At 48.2% G+C, this 22100-nt stretch overlaps 1 protein-coding gene across 1 annotated transcript in view; it reads left to right on the top strand.

Annotated features, from left to right (window-relative positions):
* Positions 1-22100, top strand: part of LOC144755314 (calcium-activated chloride channel regulator 1-like) — a 157437-nt gene that overhangs the window by 106888 nt on the left and 28449 nt on the right. Inside the window, exon 12 of the mRNA XM_078644116.1 lies at positions 5205-5375. Within this exon, the coding sequence (XP_078500242.1) occupies positions 5205-5375 (171 nt within the window). The remainder of the gene's footprint in view (positions 1-5204; positions 5376-22100) is intronic.

Genomic DNA, 22100 nt, shown 5'->3' with positions numbered 1-22100 from the left:
CAGAGAAAGAGAGGTGTGAAGGTGGGGTTTGTCGGTGTGCAGTGACAGTGTCTGGTGGCTCAGTGTGTGGGAAGTGTGAGGGGGAAGGGTGTTGCCAAGGCTGTTAGTGCTTTTTGGGGGCGGGATACTATTGTAGTGGTGTAGAAGTGTGGGGAGTTTGTGTTTGAGAGGCTGTCATTGCTATTTGTGTGAGCAATTGTCTGTTGTACCAGAGTGGGGTGTCTGTGTGTAGAAAGTAGTCAGAGGGACGCCTGCGCGGGTGTGTCACTGTGGGAGTTGGCAGGTTGTGGTGCCTGAGTGGAGGGTGGAAAGGTGTATCGGTGGCAGTGTATGCCGAGGTTATCGTTGCTAGTTGTGTAGGAGTGTTTGTGTGAAGGGTTGGCATCGTTTTAGAGAGCCAGTGTGGGAGTGCCAGTTTGCGTTGGAGTGTCGCTGCGGACTGTGACATCATTGTGGTGGGTGCTCGTGTGTGCGGGGGGTAGGGGGTCACCCACCCGCCTGTGTTGGTCGGGTCCTGCCCAGTGTTGTCAGGCCTGTGTCTCCGTTTCCTCCCTCTTCCAGGGTACAGAGGCCATGGTACATCGAGTGCCGCCGCATTCCTTCCCTTGGCACCGCCTCACGGCTCCGCGGCTCCCCCGACATTCCAAGCTGAGGGCATCCCAGGTGCCTGCCCCCCACCTGCCCTAGGGGAGGCGCGGGCAGGGGATGAGCGTGCGGAGCAAGCCTACCAGGGGGGGCAGTACACAGAAGCCCTCCCCAGGGGCATGAACGAGAGACAGTGACTGGCACGTCCAGGGCCGTCTAGAGGCAACACACTGAGAAACATCACCCAGCACAGGATAGCAGCCAGAGATACTGCTGAAAGGCAGCAGGCCCAGAGGCGCTACATACATTAATTCCAGGCACCTAGGGGGCGAAGGGAGATATCTAGGAGCAGCACTCTGCGGCGTGTACATCACCATTAGATGTCTCCTAAATACACTGGAAATGGAAGCCAGGTGCATCTGTCGGGTCAATTCCCTGGAGCACCACTTACTATCCAAACATACTATTACTCAGCTACAGTACACAGTGGCAACACCTACAGGTATTACCTAGGGGCACCCATGATGAGTGTTAAGATTCATATGGGCACCTTTAACGTGCAAACTGCCAATAGGAAATCACACAGAGGGAGTACCACTAGGGTGACCAACTCCCTCTGGGTCCTCCGGGACTCTGTCTCCAGTCCGCAACTTTTCACCTACACAATCACTGTTTTCAAGTGTGTTAGACTAATTAGCTCAAGAAAATAAAATCAAGACTACAACACCCAGAATGCAGTAGGTGACTTGGAACAGTTTCTGTAAGGGAGGTGGTTATCTCAGGCATCTCATGGCAACACCACAGTAGAGCACAAACAACGGGCAGCAGCAAGGGACGTGAGCCACAGGCCACCCAGAGACAGCACCGATGTTACACTTGGGGGAAATACAGCTGCCAAACCCAACCAAAAAAGTTGGACCAGTTGGAACGTTCGCTCAGGTTTGCAGACAGGAAGCACAATTCAGATCAGCACCCACATGCACCAGCAACTAGCACCACCCATGGAAAGCAACCAGGATCACAATCATCAGTCACCCTCCCACACAGCACCCATTGGCAGAACCTCGGATAACACTCATAGATATCACCCAGACGGCACACAAATGAGGCAGCATTGTGGGGTAGTGGCAATAGACACAACCCAGGGACAGCACCAAGGGGCGACAGGTACCACCCAAGGGCAGCACTCAGAGAGAAGAGAGAACACATAGTGACAGTACTTACAGTACAGATGCCAGGAAAACACACACTCTAGGACCAATCACCTCCTAGTCCATCACTCGCAGGCACTACCCAGAAATAGCACCCACTTGTACCTCAGGGGACCTGCATTCACTACTCTCAGATACAGTTAACTGGCATCATAAATGGGCAGAAGAAACACTCTACTGGCAGAAGTACTAGGGATTGCTGAGAGCGTGTTATTGGGGGAAAACTCAGTAACACAACTTTCATTACAAGCCTGTGTTTCTGCCCACCCCAACTGAGAGAAGCAAAGTTAGCAACTCTGTGACATTTGGTCAAAAATCACTAGAGAAAAAATAAAATGCATGAGAAACCAAAAGGGGAGAAGTGAGAAGCAAGAGAGAAAAGGGAGTGGAACCAGAGAGACAAGGGAGAAGAAAAACAAGCTTTGGTAAGGCCAGGAAGTCTTTTTTTTGTTAGGGAAGATATTTGGACTTTGTTTATGTTGCGCCTACCGGTCCTCATATTGAGGCAACATATCGGGCTGGAAAAAATGGGGAATGTGAGTTTTGGGCCCCTTTGCTGAGCAGAGTTAAGTTGTGCCAAGAAAGAAGGGTATAATGAAAAAGAGTCAGAAAATGAAACGTGCTTTGTAAGTGGCGACCTTGAAACACGTACACATAACATTGTTCAGTAGATAATTTCACAATAATAAAGAGCCAGCTTTTATTGTATCTTTAAGACAGACTAAATACTTGTACGTCTTCACTTCACTTCGCAAACAAAAAACGTGAATCAAGTATGTTATTGTGACAGAAAAGTGAAACCAATTAATGTACAAGAGTAAATAGGGATAACACTGTGCCTTAACAAGAGGCTGAGGAACACAAAGTGTAAACACTTCCTGAACAACGAGTGGTGTGTGCAAGCAGCCCACCTCTCTTTCCTTTTTTCATTTAGTTGCTTCACTGTGAAATGGATCCAAAAAAGAAGAAGCCCACGAGTGGTGCGCGCACACGTGCCACAGCGAGACCTGTGGTTTCAATTATGGTGCCAGTGTCTGGGCGCGATAATTGAAACCGCATGGCAGCTGTGCGTGTAACGGACACCAATAGGCCATGGATGGAGCATTGCATCGGCCTTTGGCCAATTGCGTGCTGTCTTTGATCAAAAGATGCACGCAAAGGCCAATAGCGTGGGCCAAAAGGAAAAGGGATTCCTAGGTCCATTTTCAAACTCCCTACAAGAGGTCTCTCACTCTGCGTTCAGTGCTAAGCACTGCAACGCAGGCGCGAGACTGAAAAATGACCTACAAGAGTGAAATAAGAAGACAGGAAGTGTAAGTTGATTAAATAAAGAAGCATGACGTGGAATCAAAATTTATAATACTTGGTATTCATGAACCCCTACATTCGGCAGCTTGAGTGAAGGGCTCCTAAGAAACAGTTTATTCTACTTGCTTATGTTTCTTATTTGTTTGCAAATTAAGCATGGCGTGTGTATATAAAACCAATTGGCTTGGCCTGAATTTTTCACTTTCTCACTATGGCAAGCTTAAAGACAAAGTGAAAAATTACACATGCATCAAACAGGGTAATATTAAGACTTGCTTTTGAACAAAGCTCAACAAACCATGTAGGATACGAATAAAAAAAACAGAAGCCGATGCCCAGGCCCTGATGTCCAAATGGGTTTAATGTATGATATTTATCATCTTCATTGCTTGTTTTTGCTCACGAGAAAGTGTCACTCATAGTCGTTGAAATGTCACTCATACCTACACTGACTTTTTCCATTATTGTGATGTGGTCATCTGCTCTGGACCCTCAGCTGCCAGACGAGCTGATGCTGGGGGTGTTTCTTGAGCAGGCACACCTAGCTCCATTGGTGGACGTTGAGGTGTGAGCTTTTCTTTCTGATATCCCCTCCTCCGACCCACGCTTTGACCCATATGTTACTTCATGAGTGAGCACAGAATGCAATACGAAACCTTTCTGAGATGCTATACTGCAATTGTTCTTCTGAGTTAAGATTCATTCCTTCCTTCCTCCCTTTTCTTTTCTTCTTTTGTTCCTTTCACCCTTCTATCCCTGTGTTTGCTTGATTTTATCCCATCTTCCTTATTTTCTTTGCATTCTTCTTTCCTTCCTTCTTTAACACTCTCATCCCATCAGCCTCTTAACAATTTTTTTTGCAATTGCTGGTATTGCTTTTACTCTGGGTAACCATGTTTGGTTGCTCGACACTCCTGCTGTGCTATGCTGTTTTTTCATTTCAGGTTTATTTGTTAGGTCCTGCTTCTGTCTTGTGGTCTACAAGTCAGAGCTCAGGGTAAAGGATCTTAAAAAATGATTTCATCTGTTTAGCTGTGCCCCCGCTGAAGCTGGAATTGTGAGCAGGTGGGGGAGCTTCACTATGCCCTTAGTATACAATATAGTTTTGTTGGTAAAAGTCTAACTGTTTGATTGGGAAGCAGCGTATCACCCGCTCTAATGGATGAGTCCCCACCGAAAAGGCTCTTAGTGAAAGATCGCGTTTCTGACACGCCAAAGGCTAGGAACAGCAGCCGCTGAACACAAGTGTTCTTTATAAGCTTAACAATACTTTTGCACAGTTGGTCTAGGCAGGCGCAACTGGCACAGGTAAGAGCAGTGTTGAAGGGCGGTGGCTGGAAGGAAGCCGACAGACTAGGGGATGGGTAAAATACAATAAATAAAAACGCTTACCTTGCGCTCCCTGCATCGGTTTTATGTATTTATTTTATTTTACCTGATTTTCCGCTGATCTTACCTGTGCCAATAGCACCTAGGTCTAGACTACTGTAGTGAGTAGTAACATCCGGACCCCACCACTGCATCGTTTAATTTAACAATCATCCACTCATACATAGAATCTTCTTAATTTCTAGGAAACTCTAATATTTGCATCACATGACTCATTATTATACATATTTGGCATCCTTGAGGGCAGTTTATTTTGCATTAATATCAAGTAACGTAGGCGCTTTGTGTTCTCAACAGTCTAAAGAAGAAGAGGCTGGCACAATTTGATTTTGTCTATTGGGAAAAATAGTATCTAACCCTTTGCAATGCATCACCCAGTCATGTATGTTATAAAGCATACCAGTCATAGACATCATTGCATATCATTAATGTTGTAGGTATTTATTTTGGACTATTGTGTTTTGTGTTTTTTCTTTCCTTTATCAAAGTATGTAATTTCATTTGATAGATTACTTGTTTTTGCACCTTTCCATACTTAAATTGTATTGGATATTTTTTGTGACTAATTTTACAGCAATTCCAATTTGGTTGTTTATTTAGTTTCATATATTGTTTGATTATTAATTAATTAATTAAACATTCACTGATGCATATTGTCTCACTTCGGCAGTTAAATTGTTTACTAACTAACTGTAACATATTTTGCTCCAGGTGCTGATATTGCAAAGAATGATGGAATATACTCCAAGTTCTTTTATTCTTACAATGGAGATGGCAGATACAACTTAAAGGTCCGTGTCCATGGGAAAAACACTGATGACTCGTTGAGCACCAGGAAGGCTGGGAGGCGTGCATTGTACATACCTGGATTTGTAGTTAATGGTGAGACAGTTTTACCACATTGGAATACCTATTATAGGTCTAATATCAATCACTGAATGTGGTCAATAATGCTTACTCCATTCAGTCGTAATGTGAGGTATGTTGAACACTGCCCATGCTCTCCATTTTTCATTCACTTTTTGATTACTTTGTGAAAGTAACACATTTTTGCCAGAAACAATTGATGTTACTGCTTCTCATAGACACTATGATTTAGGTTAAGGCAACTCTTTATGTTTATACCTTTGTCATAGCAGATTAAATCAACTTTAACCAAACCTTTTTTCGCATTATTACAGAAAATAAATGGTAACAAGTATTTTCCTGTTAGGGTTACATGGTAAAGATTTGCAGCAGCTTGAGTTAGTATTAAGTTAAGTTAACACATTCCAAGGTGGGATCAGTCAGTGATAGTTGGTCAGGCTGTATGTTATTTGTAAAACATATTAGAAAGTTCACAATGAAAAACATGTGTGGTTTCTCTAAGTGTGCTTGTTAAGGGGGGGGGTCATTGCAAGGGTGACTGTATGTGTAATTAGTGCTCTATGTGACTCCCACATATAGGTCAGTTATAGTCTTCATCATTGGAAAGGAAGCATTGGTCCCCTGTCAGGGGTAATGAGAAATGCCTCAGCAAACTTACATAATGCAATAGATTTGGATATTACTCTGTGTATTTTGCAGCCTACCCATCCCTCCAGGATGTGGGTATTGACAGCTACAAATGTGTTAGCACATGAATGTTTATACATAAAGACCCGTTGGTAGGACACATCTTGTTTTATTAGTAGTACACAAGTTACACAAATTACGTTTTGTGTAATGCGGAAATGAATGTTCATTTCTTTCTGGCATTATAAAGAGCCAATATTGCTGCACCCCATCTAATTCAAAGTGTACCAGGTTGGGGGCTCGAGTGGAGCACAGGGAGGCTGTTTCTTTGTGAGCTGCCGCTAGCTATCGACCTTTCTGGTGGATCGGAACTGCTGGGGGATACTGCACTTAGGGGGCGATTAGGATGGCGGACGGCACCATGACTGCTGGGCTGGAGGCGGCGTAAAATGCACCTCATCGTCCGCCAGCAGCGGGCCTTCCGTCCGCCATATTAGGAAGGGGAACTGGGCACATTTACCGTCCGCCGCGTAAAAACGTGAACCGCCACGGGAACACACCAGACACCACGGCGGACGGAGCCAATCCAGGCTCACCGCCATGCGGAATGACGTCCCAACCGTCCGCAATATTACGATGTCGCAAACAAACCAGAACCCCACAGCGGAAACACCTCCATCTCATAGACGGCGGAAGCACCACAACGGAGAGGGAAAGCATTGCCATGAGACCCACCGCACGGACCCGAGCGCCATGGACCCAGCCCTACATTCCTTCCCTGCCCTGTTCCTACTTCACTACCAGCAAGTCATGCACCGTCGTGGACGCCGCCGCAGGTACTCAAGCATGCAATACACACATACCACGCCACAGCATGCATGAACACTGGTACCTGTCCACACCAGACACCCTGGTGGGGACAGGAACACACACAAGTGCACCCACACCAGTCCCACCTCAGCACAATCACCCCCCGCATCAAGCACACGCCGCCCACGCAGCACCACAGCCAGCCCACGGACAGACTCCGCTGCACTGTCGGCGGTTGGGCCTGTTACCGCGGCCACTCCGTCCACGGTGGTCGGTTTTTCTATGGTTCCGTCGGCGGTATTTGGAGACATCTGTCCGCCGCGGTCGGGTTTTGCTGGAGTGGAATCCTAATAACACCGCCGGTTTCCCCAAGGTGCGGTCGGACGGTCATTTCCCGTGAGACTGGCGGTCCGCCATCCTAATCGGCCCCTTAGTTTGAATCCATTTTTCTCTGGTGGAATCCTGTGTGGAGCATATTTTGCTCTTGGCTGCCCGAGAAAACAGGTGACCACTGAGACAAAGCCAGAAAAAAGTAGTTCCACTTGACTGGGAGGTTTAGCAAGGAGGATGCCTTGCCAGCAACACTGAGTGGCTGCGTGTCCTGAAAGAATAGAGTGAGACCGGAGCCTAGGGTGGATTCCTGATGGCTTTTCTGTAGAGGAGAAGAGCACCCTACCATTTTCAGTGGGAAGTTAGTAGCATTAACATGGTCATCAAACTCTGAAATATCTCAAGTGAGCGAGGGGGGATTATGGGATATAAAGGGTTCCTGCATGACAGATGAAAAGCAGGACACTTATGAGAAATATCGGACAAATCCTCAAGAAAGGAAAACAGGATTTGTTTGAGTCCTCGTGTAGATGGATGAAGGTAGTTTGGAAGAGAAGTTTGGTAAAGGGATACTATGAGACAACTGAAAATGTCAGAGGAAGATGACAGCAGCACTTTTGGTGATGGTCAAAGTTTGGAACAGCAGCTGTGTTTGAGACTGTGATGTTGAAGAAGGAAATTCAGATGTCCGATCTGGATGGCACCTCTTTTATACTGAATTAAATGTATGACCCATCAGTTTCTCCCCAAGTTGCAGCTGGAATTTTGATTCAGCTTGACACTAGAGTGGAGGTCCTTGAATATGTGAAGGGAGCCAGCACATATAAGAGTTGCCATAAAGGATATGTCTCTGGTGATGGAGACCTTTTCAGATCACTTAACAATTGTGGACCATTCAGGCCCTACTCTAGGGAAGAGTACATATAGTCTCTCCTCACACATATCTCACTTGGAGCTCTCCAAAGACTGTGGAACCTTTATTGCTTACTGATCAATATTGTGGAGATAGGGCAGCCATGCTGAAGTCTGACTTGTATTACTCTGAAAATCATTTTACTGTTCCCTGGCTTTGGTGTTGGGATCTAAGCCTGAAGGTGACAGTTGCTGGAGCCATAAAAAGATTTTGGGCCAGATTATGACTTAGGCAGTGCGGGAGGGGGCCGCCACACTACCCACCTGCTCTCACACCACCAAAACTCACTGCCACCCACCCGCCAGATTACAAGTATTTTTGTAGTCTTGTGGGCGGTCCTTTGGTGTTCCCAGACGGTGATTTTCAAAAAGGCACTTCAATTGGAATGTCAAAGGTCGTTCCTGGGTGACACGGACTGTTAACGTTATATGGACTGTTAAGTTCCTGCTGTGCAGGAACAGGGGGTGCATACAGACAAAAGGGCACAACATGTGCTCCCCTGCATATATGCAGCTGGTTTTGAAAATGGAGCAGGATAGCAAGGAGAGCCATATGGAGTTCTAACAGGATGGGGTTTAGTTTATGTGATCATATTCATTCAGGCCCTGAATGAGTCATGCTGAAGCATGTAGAGGCCCAAAAGTGTTGCCAGTGTGGAGTCTGGGAGGCCATCATGTAGGACATTAGCACTATCCAGATGCCAGACTACAAGGGTTTGAACAGGAGTTCTGAAATCCCTTTCCGGAAAAAATAGTTTGACTTTCTTTAGAAAAGAGAGCTAGTTTGTATTTGGTTTTATGTCTTGCCTGGCACTAGCAGCGTGCTATGATCTATCAGTGGTATATGGTACAGTGTCTCTCAAACAGGTAACATCAATATAGCAAAAACTTATAGCAAAAAGTTACAAAATAATCCCTTTGCATTTCGGGATGAATCAACCCTTCTTCAGGGGTACTTCATAACAACAGAGTAGTGGAGGAGATGTTTTTAGAAGTCCTCCGTGTGGAACTACAACAAAACATAAGCATGTGTAAAAAGTCAGGAGTTGTAAATACAAAATGTAATTTTGTAGGATTGCACATGACTTGTGAAAAGTGCTCCCAAAGTAAAAAATGCACCAAGCGAAATATGATGATTTCTGTATAAGACAGGTAAGCGCTGGATAACCCAACTGATGAAAAAGACAACACTAGGAGGTGATAGACAACAGACCAGAAGGCAACCCGTTAAAGACCCAGTGAATTAGAGCCGGAACGTCATGACAATCTTACCCAAGTGAAAATAGACCTTAGTCTCGAGGTCGCTGAAAAAAACAAGTGCAACAAACGCGTAATACTCAGTAATTGTGGGTCTACAGAAAGTGGACAAAGAGTAAACAAACGCTCACTAGTGTGTGGCCAAAGCTTACCAGAAATCGTATCTTAAAGTCCTGTTGCGGAAAAACATAAAGCAGAGCGAGACAACATGCCCAGCCAACAGCTCCTGGAGCTTTTGTTTGGTGGGATGGGAACCCATGGCTATGTTTTTAGTTTTGCATAGGGACCTTATCTCCTTGAAAGACAAGTGAAGATAAGGGTTGAGGTCAAGCTCCTAAACCCTGTCCTCTATGTCTTTGGTGTTATTTTCACTAATACCTGGGTTCTGATTTTGAGACATTGTTAAAAAAACTTCTAACTCCTCTAACCCAAAGCTACAGTGACTTTTTATTTTCTAAAATTCTAAAGGGACGTAACCAATGCCCTAACAAGACTTTTAGCAATTTTGCAAAAAATACCAATCTGAAAAATCTGAATTCTAAAGACCATTTAAGAGTTCTGTCGTGTGATCAGGTGATAACCAAGTAGTCCAACATATGCACAGTTTTGTATCCCACCGCTGATCCACCAATGTAGGAAGCTGGCTCTGTATATACTATACCAAAGTGAGGTATAGTGTGCAGAGTCTTGTTGAACCCCAAAGGTAGGCAGAGTTAAAATTAGATAGAACCTTAATCTCTATTTGTGGTAGTGTGGTCGAGCAGTAGGGCAGTATCAGAGGGCAGTGTTGAGCATTTGTTGTACACACTCAGTCAGCAAATTAATTCACACACTCAAAGACTGAACTTCATACCAATTGTTTTTATATAAAAATATTCTTTTAGGTATTTTATTTCTAGAACCAAGCAAGCCTGGTACAGGTAAGCAATAAGTACTTTACAGTAGTAATGCAGTTGGAATACAATTTGGATGATACCGTTTTAGGATTGCAATTGAATATATACTTTGATTTGATTTACAATGGATGTAGTAAAAAGTCAATACTTAGTAAATGCAGTACATAGGATTCAATGGGAATTTCAATAAAACAGCAGGTAAGTAACTTTAGAGATTACTAGGCTTACTCAGTGTAGTATGCCTGGATACTACTCTGGGACATTTCCTGGAAACAGTTAAGTAAAATCGTTTCGTTAGATTATGCAACTTTAAAGAATTTCTTTAGATTTCAAAACTCGACACAAACTTTTTCAGGAAAAACAGTTAATGTTATCCTATGGAGAAAAATATAGTCATCGGTTTTTAGGTAAGTAATCAGGTCTTTGGAGTTGAGGTTCTGGGGTTAGACTCAGGGGTCCCCCAGGGTCAGTGATGCACTTGTGTTACACCCTCAGCGGCACTAGGATGGCCGGGTACAGAGTGTTGAGGCCCAATGTTATCCAATGGGGGATAGGCAGCCTCCGGTTGGTGGCTGCTGGCAAGCAGGCCACTGGTTTGAGGGAGAAAAGCTCCTGGACTTCTGCTCAGGGCAAATGGGAAACAAATTAGCACAAAAGGTGCAGCCTCAGCGGCACTAGGGCGGCCGGGTACAGGGTGCTGTTTCAAGGTCGGATGCCCTGTTGGTTCCAGGTGAGAACCTCCGGTTTGCAAAAGCACTGCAGGCAGGGAGACGAAGGACTTCTGGGTGCGACCACCACTTTGAGAGGTAAATTGGGAAGTTAGGGGTTGGTTAGGCACCGTCGGTTTGGGCACACAAGGCTGCAGGGCATCGGGTGCAGGGGTGCCTTTTGAGGTCGGATCTTCTTACCTGCTCCTGGTCGCAGTTAGGGGGGCCCTCTGGATTTAGGCTGCAGGCATCGGCTGGAGGCTTGAGGCAGGTCATTGGTCGCCGGATCTCAGTTCAGCATCACCGTAGTGACCTCCTCATGATGTTTGCCCACTTCAGCTCAGGCCGTGGACGGTGGGTGCTGAGTGGGCGGATGCGCGGTTAGCGGCTGCTGCCAGAAGTTGCAGTTGAACAAATCAGCTGTTCACGGGAGAAGCAGTCTTTGGAATTGAAGGCACGCAGGTCCTCCGGGGTTTTTGAGGTTGCTGGCTGCAGGACACATCCGGCAGGAGCAGGTTCGAGGGGGAGACAGGCCGGTAGGGCTGGGGCCAATTCAGTGGGCGACTTTCTCGTGTTAGCTGCTGCACGGCTGTTCGGTCCTTCTTCTTCTTTTCTTCTTGTTTCTTGTCTGGATCTGAGGAAGCAAGGTTAAGGGGTGCCCCTAAATACTAGATTTAGGGGTGTTACAGGTAGGTAATAGGCAGGGACCAATGGATCCCTTCCCTGGGTTGAGTATACCCCCTATTATGCCACCCTCCAGTGGGAGGAGGGCTTGGGCCTGTCCCTGGTTGGCTGAGTCCCCCCATCTTCAAGATGGCGTGGACTGAGAGTTATGCTTCACCTCGCCTCCCCCACCTGAGGGGTGGAGTTGGCAGAAGTGGGCATGCCTCTCTTCCGCACCTGTTTTTCCCGCCGGTTCTCCCGCCCGAAGTGGGGTCAGAACCAGTGGGGACCAGTTGCTGAAACAGCAATTGGCCTGGGGAAGCTCACAAAGGTGGCAAGCCTTTGAAGCTTACCCTTCGCAAATCCTGCCCATCCTGTGGGAGAAGGCTTGACACCTTGTCCCGGGATGTGCATTGTTTCAGGCCCCAGAGAGCAGCAGGCTCTCGACCCAGGGGTCCAGAAACATGTCTGCTGGTGGCAGCTGAAAGCAGCCACTCAGCCTGGACACTAGTGGTGGTTTAGTTTTCAGGGGGCATCTCTGAGATGCCCTCTTTGGAAACAATTTTTATTGTTAAGAAAAGTGAACAATGGGCATTTTCAAGGTTTACATTGTACTCGAGCATAGTTAATAAGGCGATACATAGTGGGCACAGCAAATTATCTCAATGGAACATCAATATTGCAATCATTACATCTATACAACACAATCTCTTCACTCCAGGATTATCCCAACCCCCCTCCCTATCATTCCAAATCAGTATCCCTTTCCGTCTGCGGTGGTTCACAAATAAATTCTCTATATTCATTCCAGGCTCCCCAAATTTTTGACCACTTTCGCGGACATTTCCGATTTAAATATACCGCCTTTTCGGCAACCATCGCTGAGTCCATATCCGTACTCCAGGCCCTAAGCGCCGGTAACACGGGGGACCCCCAGGCCTTAGCCACATTTTGTTTAGCATACATAATACCCAGCGTTGCCCAATCCTGCAGGGGGTTGCTCAGATCATTCGTCTCCCAAATGTTCAACAGACAACGGCGTGGCTCAGGGACTTGCGAAACATGAACCACTTGAGATATAGTTCGCATAACCTTGGACCAGTAACAAGCAATCAATGGGCAATCCCAGATAGTATGGTAGAATGTCCCCACCTCCCCGCAGCCTCTCAAGCAGTACTGGTGTGTGATTCTTCCTATCCTATGTAGTGTGACCCTAGTGTAATATACTCAGTGTAGGACTTTCAGTTGTATCAGTCTGAGCTGCGACGGCACAGCGACCTCCTGCCAGTCCGACTCATCAAATTCACCTATTTCCGCAGGCCAGGCCATTCTAAGTCTTTCCATAGGGTCAGGCATATTATTGATCAACTTACGGTGGACCAACGAGGTCGCCTTTTTCAGCATGTGCTCTGTAAGCAGTCTATCTTCTAAAGGAGTAGATTCTAATAACTTTCCTTCAGTCGGGAGCACAGACTTGAGGGCGTGAGTGATTTGCAGGTAGCGGAAACGTTCCGCCTCCACCAAGTTGAATTGGGCTGCTAGCTGGTCAAAGGTGAGGATTGCACCCCGCCTATAGAGGTCTCCAATCGTCGATATATCTATGCGGTCCCAGGCCTCAAAGCCCTTACTATTACAGAGACGACCGAGGCGTCGCGATGCCCAGAGTGGCGTCATCTGCGTGATCGTGTTCTTACATTTGAGGCGAGCAGAGGCCTGGTACCATAGCTCTACTGTGTGAGCCGTAGGGCCCAACAGGGCCGCCACACCTCTAGGGTCATAGAGTGCAGCCATCACTCCTCCACCCCCTAGGTCGTACCTATCCGCTTTGAACGCAGGCTCAGTCTGTGGAGCATGGAGCCAGTGATTTATAATCTTTAATTGGGCTGCCCAGTAGTACAACTGGACATCCGGGAGCGCTATGCCGCCATCGAACCACCCTTGTACCAACTTTTGCCGGGAAATGCGCGCCGGTTTATCCCCCCAAAGGAGACCAGAAACCAGTGCGTTTATGGACGTAAAATATTTTGGAGGCACGAGAAACTGAGTATTTTCCAGGATATACAGCAAGCGCGGTAATGTCATCATTTTAAATAACGCTGCTTTACCTAGAAGGGTCAGTGGTAGGGTATGCCAATGCCTCACATCCGTGCGAATCGTTCAAGTGGAGGTAATAAATTGCGGTGGTAAAAAATCTCCTGACTAGGTGTCACCCACACCCCTAAATATTTGAAGGGCCCATCAGTGATCACCAGGGGGCAGCCGTCCGGAAGACGCGGTGGTGGCCCCTTAAGGACAAGCAGCACCGACTTGGACCAATTAATTGTGTATCCTGAGGCTCGACCAAAGATCTCACAGATGTTAAGAAGAACCATGAGTGAACGCCTAGGAAGAGTTAAATAAAGAAGAATATCATCAGCATATAGCGATATGCGGTCCTCCCAGGACTCAGTCCAGCTGAGACCCCTGATCATGGGGTCCCACCGTATCCATGCTGCCAACGGCTCCAAGATCAATGCAAAGAGCAATGGCGATAGGGGGCACCCCTGACGCGTACCACGGCCCAGCCTTAAGTCCCTGGAGATATGGCCGTTGGCTACAACATGTGCAAGTGGGTTTGTATACAGGAGTTTCACCCAAGCACAAAACTTTGGTCCGAAGCCTAAATGTCGCAGTACCGCAAAGAGATATGGCCACTCGACCATGTCGAAGGACATTCATGCATCTAACGAAAGGATCACAGCCGGTTCCGACAGAGCTGGGATTTGCGCCATCACCGCATGGACTCGCCTTAAAGAGAGCAGTGCTCCTGTTCGGCATGAATCCGGATTGGGCTGGGTGAATAAGTGTCTCTAAGTGTGGGGTCAGTCGTACAGCTATCATTTTGGCCAGTATTTTCGCCTCCGCATTTAACAATGATATAGGACGATATGATGTACAGTCGTCCGGAGTTTTGCCAGATTTTGGTATGGCTATAATCGTAGCCGTCTGTTGATCACGGGGCAGTTCCCCCGTAGCCAAACTGTCCTCAAACATACGTAACAGATGCGGAGCCGCGTGATCCGAGACGCGCTTGTAAAGTTCTATGGGGACCCCATTCGGCCCCACGGCCTTGCCTGACTGCAATGAATGAATAGCACCCAGGACCTCATCCGTCGTAAAGTCCGATTCTAACAGTTCGGCGTCAATGTCCGAAAGGGAGGGCATTTGAATATCTGTAATGTAGGTCTGTGCCTCCTCAGAGGACATACCGGAGGAGGGGGTATAAACCGCTTCATAATGATTGGCCAAGGTGTCTACTATATCCATAGGGGTAGTGCTGACCATACCGTCAGCAGTGCGAAGCTGCGCTATCGTCCTCTGGGCCCTGTCTTTCTTTGCCAACCATGCCAGAAGTCTCCCCGCCTTATCTCCAACCTCGTATACAATATGTTGAGTACGCATAAGCCGCTGTCTGACCTGCACTCGCTGATACTCCGTTACTTCTGCCTGTTTGAGGCGCAGCTGGCGCGCAGCCTCCTCAGTAGGATCAAGATCATGTTTGGATTGCAAAACTTCCAGGTCGTATTCTAGTACTCTAAGGACTTCTTGCACAGTCCGCTTATGACCTGTTATGGAGGCTATCGCCTGGCCCCTCAGCACCGTTTTGTATGCTTCCCACAAGACCACCGGTGGATCAACGCAAGCGGTATTTTCTTGGAAGTAGCACTTCGTAGCCGTGACCAGGTCTTTACTGATTTGAGGAATTTGCAAAAAGTGAAGTGAAATTGGGAAGATGCGCCTCCGGGCTTTCACATAGGAGGAGTATACCATGGAGACTGGGGAATGATCCGAGACACCCCTCTGGCCTATCTTTACCTCAGTTATATGGGGCAAGCTGTCAGCAGAGACAAAAAAATGATCAATACGTGAGAGACTATTGTGTAACCCGGAGTAAAAGGTGTAGCCTCGATCCCCAGGGTGTTTAAACCTCCACCCATCCGTAAGACCCATAGCCTCTACATAGCCCGTCAGCCGCGCTTTATGCAGCCCTGTCACCCTGCTGGGGTGACGGCCAATTCCTTCGTCCAGTACTGCATTGAAATCACCGCCCAGTATGAGTTCGCCCTCCGGCAGCGTCAGTAGAAATGCACTGAGGGTGGGGAGAGCAACTGAGTGAAGGGCGGGCGGGATATACACCGATACCACATTGAACCTGTTTCCCTCCCACAAGCAGGAGACTGCTGCAAATTGTCCTTGTGCATCTTTCCACACCTGCTGTATTATCACAGGAAAGCGTTTACGCATTAGGATTCTCACCCCCCTTGAGCCAGAGGAGAACTCAGAATGCACTGCCATCGCATACCCACACCGATCCAAAGCCTTACATGTCGAACCCACCAGATGCGTCTCTTGAAACAATACCAATGCTGGGGCTGCCCTACGTACATATTGCAACACCAATCCCCTCTTAATTTTATCTCCCAAGCCGCGTACGTTCCAGGTGACCAGGGTTAAAGGGGACACTGGAGCCAGGACCGGGGCGGGATCATCTACTATCTGTTCATCCACAACCTGTTTGCCATCACATTCATAACATCCTTGAAAGCTCATTACTGCATCACACATTTGCTTGCGCATATCCTTGAAGTGCTGCCCAAAACTAAAGCTCAAAACAGAGTGCAACCAGCCCATCCCTCTCTCCAACATCATCATTGGAATTCGTACAGTTTCACAGCAGGCAATAAATTTGGATTGAATGGTCTCAAAAACCTCCACCCAACACCCCTCTATCCCCACCCTGCTCCCCTGCCCGTGGACCTCAAACTGCCCACCCCCAACATGGCAGAGTGCCTATATACTCCCTACCTGTGCTAAACTTGCAGAGGTGATGCGCTCTCACCCGACCCGTGGCACCTACAATAGCGTCAATAAAACAATATTTGATATTGAGAAGACACAACATTTAGAACAATATCATAACATGTCTGTGTTAAACCATAAATCTGACCTGTTACATATCTGGAACTCTAGGTTCCGGCACCCCTGAAACTTCTATGCGTCTCCCTCGAAACCCCAAGACCCTTCAGCTTCATCCCCAACCCAATGCTTGCGAGTGTTTTCAAGAGTGAGCCCTTCTGTAGATGATTAACGTCACTCAGCCCTGTTCGTCCAGTTCACTAGTTTCCAACACAGTCTCAGCCGCGGAGGCACCAGGTTCTCCACCTCCCTTCCGGTCCGCCCCATCGCGGCAGGTGCTCCTCATGTCGCCGACCCTCGTCCATCCCTCCAGCCATTCCCAGGTTGCTTCTGGAGAGTCGAAAAACCAGGGTTTACCATTCCCCTCCACTCTCAATTTGGCCGGGAAGAGCATAGCGTATCTGATTTCTCTGCTACGCAGTTCCCGTTTCACTGCCTGAAAGCTGCGCCATTGTGCCTGAACTCGCGCTGTGAAATCAGGGTAGAAAGAGACCTCATAGTTGTCTATCTTCAGCGGAGGACCCGCTCTGGACGCCTGTAGGATGTTGTCCCTGTCTCTAAAATTAAACACTCTTGCAATTATGGGTCTAGGTGGAGCCCCTACCTTGGGGGCGACCGTCCGGCACCCTATGGGCTCGCTCAATGGAAAAATAAGTGGAGAGAGCCTTCGGATTCAAGTGTTGGGTGATCAACTGTTCCACAAAGAGGTCCACCGCGGGCCCTTCTGTTTTTCCTGAACTCCGAGAATTCGTATATTGTTCCGACGAGCTCTCCCTTCGTAATCATCCAACTGCTGTGCCATTTGAGTTTGTTTCTTCTCCAAGATCGACACCTGTCGTTGCAGTTCAGAAGTATCCTCCTGCAGCGCCGCCGTTACCACCTTAAGTTCCTTCACTTTTTCGTTCATTTGTTTGAAGTCTGCACAGAGCAGGGAAAACTCCGTTGTGACAGAGTCCATTGACGTGCGCATGCCTCTCTTGGCCGCCATGACGTCATGAAGCGTAGGCTCCTTGCTCGGGGATGGCGACTGCGCCACGGCATCTTTATTCAGTCTAGGCGAGTCTCCCTTGTCACCACCCTTGGTCCAGGCGAATTTAGCCAATTGCACCTGGGGGGCGCTCTTGGAACCCCTGCCTCCTGTAGCCATCTTCCTTGACGGCATATAGGACAAATTGGGAGCGCGCAAACCAACAGTTCTTACAGCTTGCTATGTTACAGACAGATCGACAGGAGCAACAGTTCGCACTTCAGACAATCCGCTGTGCTCCAAAGCTCACCAACACGTTGCAATAGCAGGTGTCCCCTCAACAGTTATCAGCGATACACATGCCGGGCGCATTCGTAAACTGACCTCACTTGCGCCTCAGAGCAGGTCATGCAGTGTAGGGTAGCAGATGACCAGTTCAGCGCCATGTGGAAACAAGGCGTCCGCAATAAGCACCTCGTGTCCATGAAGGAGGGAGAGGTAGTTCCATGCTCTAGACAACATCATCCCCCTGAGGAGGGCTTCGGGACGGAGGCGCAGACCCAAAACGATTCCACTCCGCTCCACCTCGGCTCCGTCGGCATACAAGGGCCTCATCAATCCTGGCCCCCAAACACGAAGAGTGTCTAAAGTCCCCTTCACCGCTGTGTCGCACTTGCAGGATGGCGCCCTTCACATTACTAAATAACGATATCTCATCAATAGTACCTGAGAGCAGAAGAATGTCGCATCCGTTCACAGGGGGAGGGGGGGGGAGAGCTGCATCTCTATCCCAGGGTCTCCGCCACCAATCGTCCTCCAGTCCACAATGTCAGTAGTCCAGGCCCAGTGCAATGCTCCCCGCTGTTGGGCTTCAAGCTCCGGCAGGCCGTGTTCCAGTCGTAGTCGGTGCTGCCACCTCAGGTCCGCAGCCAGAAGACCCCTGCGCCAGCATTCATTGGGGGGTGGGGGGGGGGGAAGAGCTAGCGCACCTCACGTCCTTTGGCGCTCAAGATCCTCCTGCGCCGCCCAAAGTACCACTGTTCCCCTCCACTCAGTCCTGAGAGGGATAGCCCCCGATGATGAAGGGGGAGGGAAAGATGGCACGCAGCACCCCGATCCCCAGGACTCTGGGCACTGTGTCTGGCACTCCGATGACAATAGGCCCCTAGGCCCCCCTAGGCCCGTACCCCGATTAGCAGCCGCCTCCGAGGCAAGCTGCTATTTTGCAATTTTGCGATTTTGCAAGGCGCACCTCCAAGGGCGCGCAGCAGCTCTACGCAATTATCCCTCCTCGCCGTCAGGCCGGCAAGGTCCGTAGGCGATAGGCGGTGAGGAGGACCTTTGCGGCGATAGAACACCTCTTACTTCCGGCTCTTCTGGTCATCGGGAGTCGGTCTCTTGATCTCGTCACACCTTGTGGGGAATCTCCGCCCCTCACCATGCGGGTTTAATGTCCAGGATAGGGAGAGGGGAGGGAGGAACGGCCCGAAGCACTCCGGTTCCCGGCACCTTAAGCCTCGTGCCCTGTACTTGCCGGCAGTAGGCCCCAAAGCCGGGGCCTAAATTTGCAGCTGTGCTCGGGGCCGGCCCCACCCCACCTCCGTATGGCTCTGCCAACAACTCCCGAGGGCTCTCAGCAGCCCGTCGCCACGCGTCTTCTGCGCAGATCTCAAGCGGAGTCAGTATGAGCAGGCAGTAGGGCAATCCCGCACCGGGGCACAGGCAGCTCCCGTCGGAGCTCTCCAGCTCCGTCTCACTCCGGTGTCGCCATTTTGCTTGTGCCGGTCCTCCACCCCGTTGGCGACCCGATCTCCTTCACTCGGGATCCTGGGCTCAGCAGTCCCTCGTCCGAGTCTCCCAGGGGTGCCCGGCAGCACGGCATGTCGTTTCCGCCAACATTTATGCCGATCCGCGGGCTGTGTCGGGCTTCAGTGCCACGGGTCTTTCGGAGCACATCTAGAGTGCGGCCATTGTACTCGGCCGCAAACCACGCCCCCAGCTAGAGATGCCCTCTTTGTGCATTTTGCATTAAATCCCACACTGGCATCAGTGTGGGTTTAATGTGGGGAGAGGTTTGATACCAAGCTTCTCAGTTTTCAGTGTAGCCATTATGGTGTTGTGGAGTTCGCAATTACAAATTCCCAGCACCATATTCTCTTAATGGCAGCACTGCACTTACAATGTCTAAGAATGGACTTAGGCACTGTAGGGGTTCAGGCCTCATGCACCCGTACCCTCACCACTGGTATAGTGCACACAACTAGAGGGGTGATTGATCTATGACAGGGCAGTGGTTTGCAAGCATGGCACACAGGGATGTGTGTCATTTTGACTCTTCACTTTGTCCTGCACCAAGACGCGCAGCCTGCACAGGCAATGTGTGAGTTTCAGGGTACAGGAACTCTAAGAGTGGCAGCCCTTGGAGGCCTTCTCTGGTCACAATGACCTGGGTACCTGTGGCTGGCCTGTGGCCAGAGATGCCATTTGGGTTTATGCTTCAATGCAGTATTAGGGAAATAACATAGACCCTGGGTACCTGATTATCACTCACTCAGTCACACTCAGTCAAAATACATCAGCAATTCAGCAAAAAGTGGGGCCAACCATGCAGAAAGAGGGCACTTTATAACAGTGAAATAATGCAAAAGTAAAGTGTGTCTGGTAACGCGATCTGTAAAGTTGTTTTTTTCGGCTTGCAGGTGTGCTGAAGGACTTCTCTGTTTTTTTCTCTCAGTTGATGTTCAAATGCATATTGCTTAATTTCAGCATGGTGTCATCTGTACATAAATCACCACGATACATGTGCGTGTCTCGTTTATGTGACGGTATATTGAGTGTATGCTACATTTAATGGCATATTTCTGTGATGCCTGTTGGTGCGGTGTGTGACACTATCATTCACTGGCTGCACTTTGCCAACTCTACGACTTTAGAGACTTGTGCCCATGAAATGGAGATGATTATGTGTTGCTTGTGCTGCAAGAGTGTGAGTGTATTTAAGTAACTGGATATTGATTTGTTGGTGTTTGTTATTACTGCTGTGTATAGAGTGTTGTTAGATATACATTGAAGCTGAAACTGGGTAAATAGAAACCTATATATATATATATATGTGACCAAGCCTCGTGTTGGAGGCGAAACGCGTCATGCGGACTTGCTGGGTTAACTTCATGAAATAAATCCACTGAATTTAATTAAGAAGGGTTTGTTCTTTTTCGTCCTCGACGAGGAGCTGCTACGAAATTGGCAGTGGTGGAGCGGCGGCTTCACCAGACGGAGGTTGTGACAATATATATATATATATCCACTCCAAAATTTCCCCAGTGCTTTGGTGCACAGAAACAGGAACACGGACTCGTTTTTAAGCCAGAATCTGATTTCTTTTATTTTTCAAAAATACGTGGAACGGTGCATGCCTCAGCCGCGTTTCGGACACAAGGCTGTGTCCTTGCTCACTCTATATATAGTTGCCTTTAAAATACTTACATATTCGTGGTTAAGGCATGCTTGGTAACGGCATATTGTTTGCTTAAAAATTACAGGTAAGTAAATACCCCTTTTTTAGATATGTATTTATAAATATATATATATATATATATATATACACCCTTTAATATATCCACAAAAACTCCTTTACAAGAAAAGAGAGGAAGACAACAGCGGGGGAACATCAAGAAGGCCACTTTATTTCACCATTCACAAATGCAAATGCATTTCGGCCATTAGGCCTTCTTCAGTGCCAGGTAAGTGTTGCAGGAGGCGTGCTCAATCCCTGCTGAAATGTATCTCGATCTGTGCTGATTGGATGCACCCTGTCACTCTCACTCCGAATGAATTGGTGCGCCCAAACTACTGTCCATTGTGTAGCGATGGACAGCATGTCCCAGAATGCAGCGTTCCGGTCCCGGGCGATGCTGGAATGGGTAAAAATCAACTAGCTCGATGAGTCTCTACAGGCAGCTCAAGGAAAAGAACACTGCCAATGTCCTGATGTGTTCAGAGAGACTAAGCACCCCATCAGGTCCCCTCACCGCACCAACCTTGCGTCCGGGAGTCTGTAAAACGAGGGCCCCAATGACAGTGCATCAGGCCCGGTGTGAGGCAGAATGGCCTCAGCATCACTTGTCTTCTTCCCAAATTTAAAGTTGGGCTCAGGCGAATCAGATACCTCTGCAACACCACATGAGCAGCCGTAGCCGCCCACGCCAATATAACCAGAGCCAACTTGCGATGTGGGGGCTTCCAGAAACGTGACACTGGCAAACACTTTAAACTAGCCACAAAAACTCCTTTACAAAAAAAGAGAGGAAGCCAACAGCGGGGGAACATCAAGGAGGCCACTTTATTTCTCCATTCAGAAAGGCAAATGCATTTCGGCCGTTAGGCCTTCTTCAGTGCCAGGTAAGTGTTGCAGGAAGCGTGCTCAATCCTGCTGAAATGTATCTCGCTCTGTGCTGATTGATTGCACCCTGTCTCTCTCACTCTGAATGGATTGGTGCACCCAAACTACTGTCCATTGTGTAGCGATGGACAGCATGTCCCAGAATGCAGCGTTCCGGTCCCGGGCAATGCTGGAATGGGTGAAAATCAACTAGCTCGAAGAGTTTCTACAGGC

The sequence above is a fragment of the Lissotriton helveticus genome, chromosome 1_1 (genome assembly GCF_964261635.1).
Source record: "Lissotriton helveticus chromosome 1_1, aLisHel1.1, whole genome shotgun sequence".
Taxonomy (NCBI): domain Eukaryota; kingdom Metazoa; phylum Chordata; class Amphibia; order Caudata; family Salamandridae; genus Lissotriton; species Lissotriton helveticus.
The sequence above is the reverse complement of the archived record's forward strand: the minus strand, read 5'-3'. Positions and strand labels throughout refer to the sequence as shown.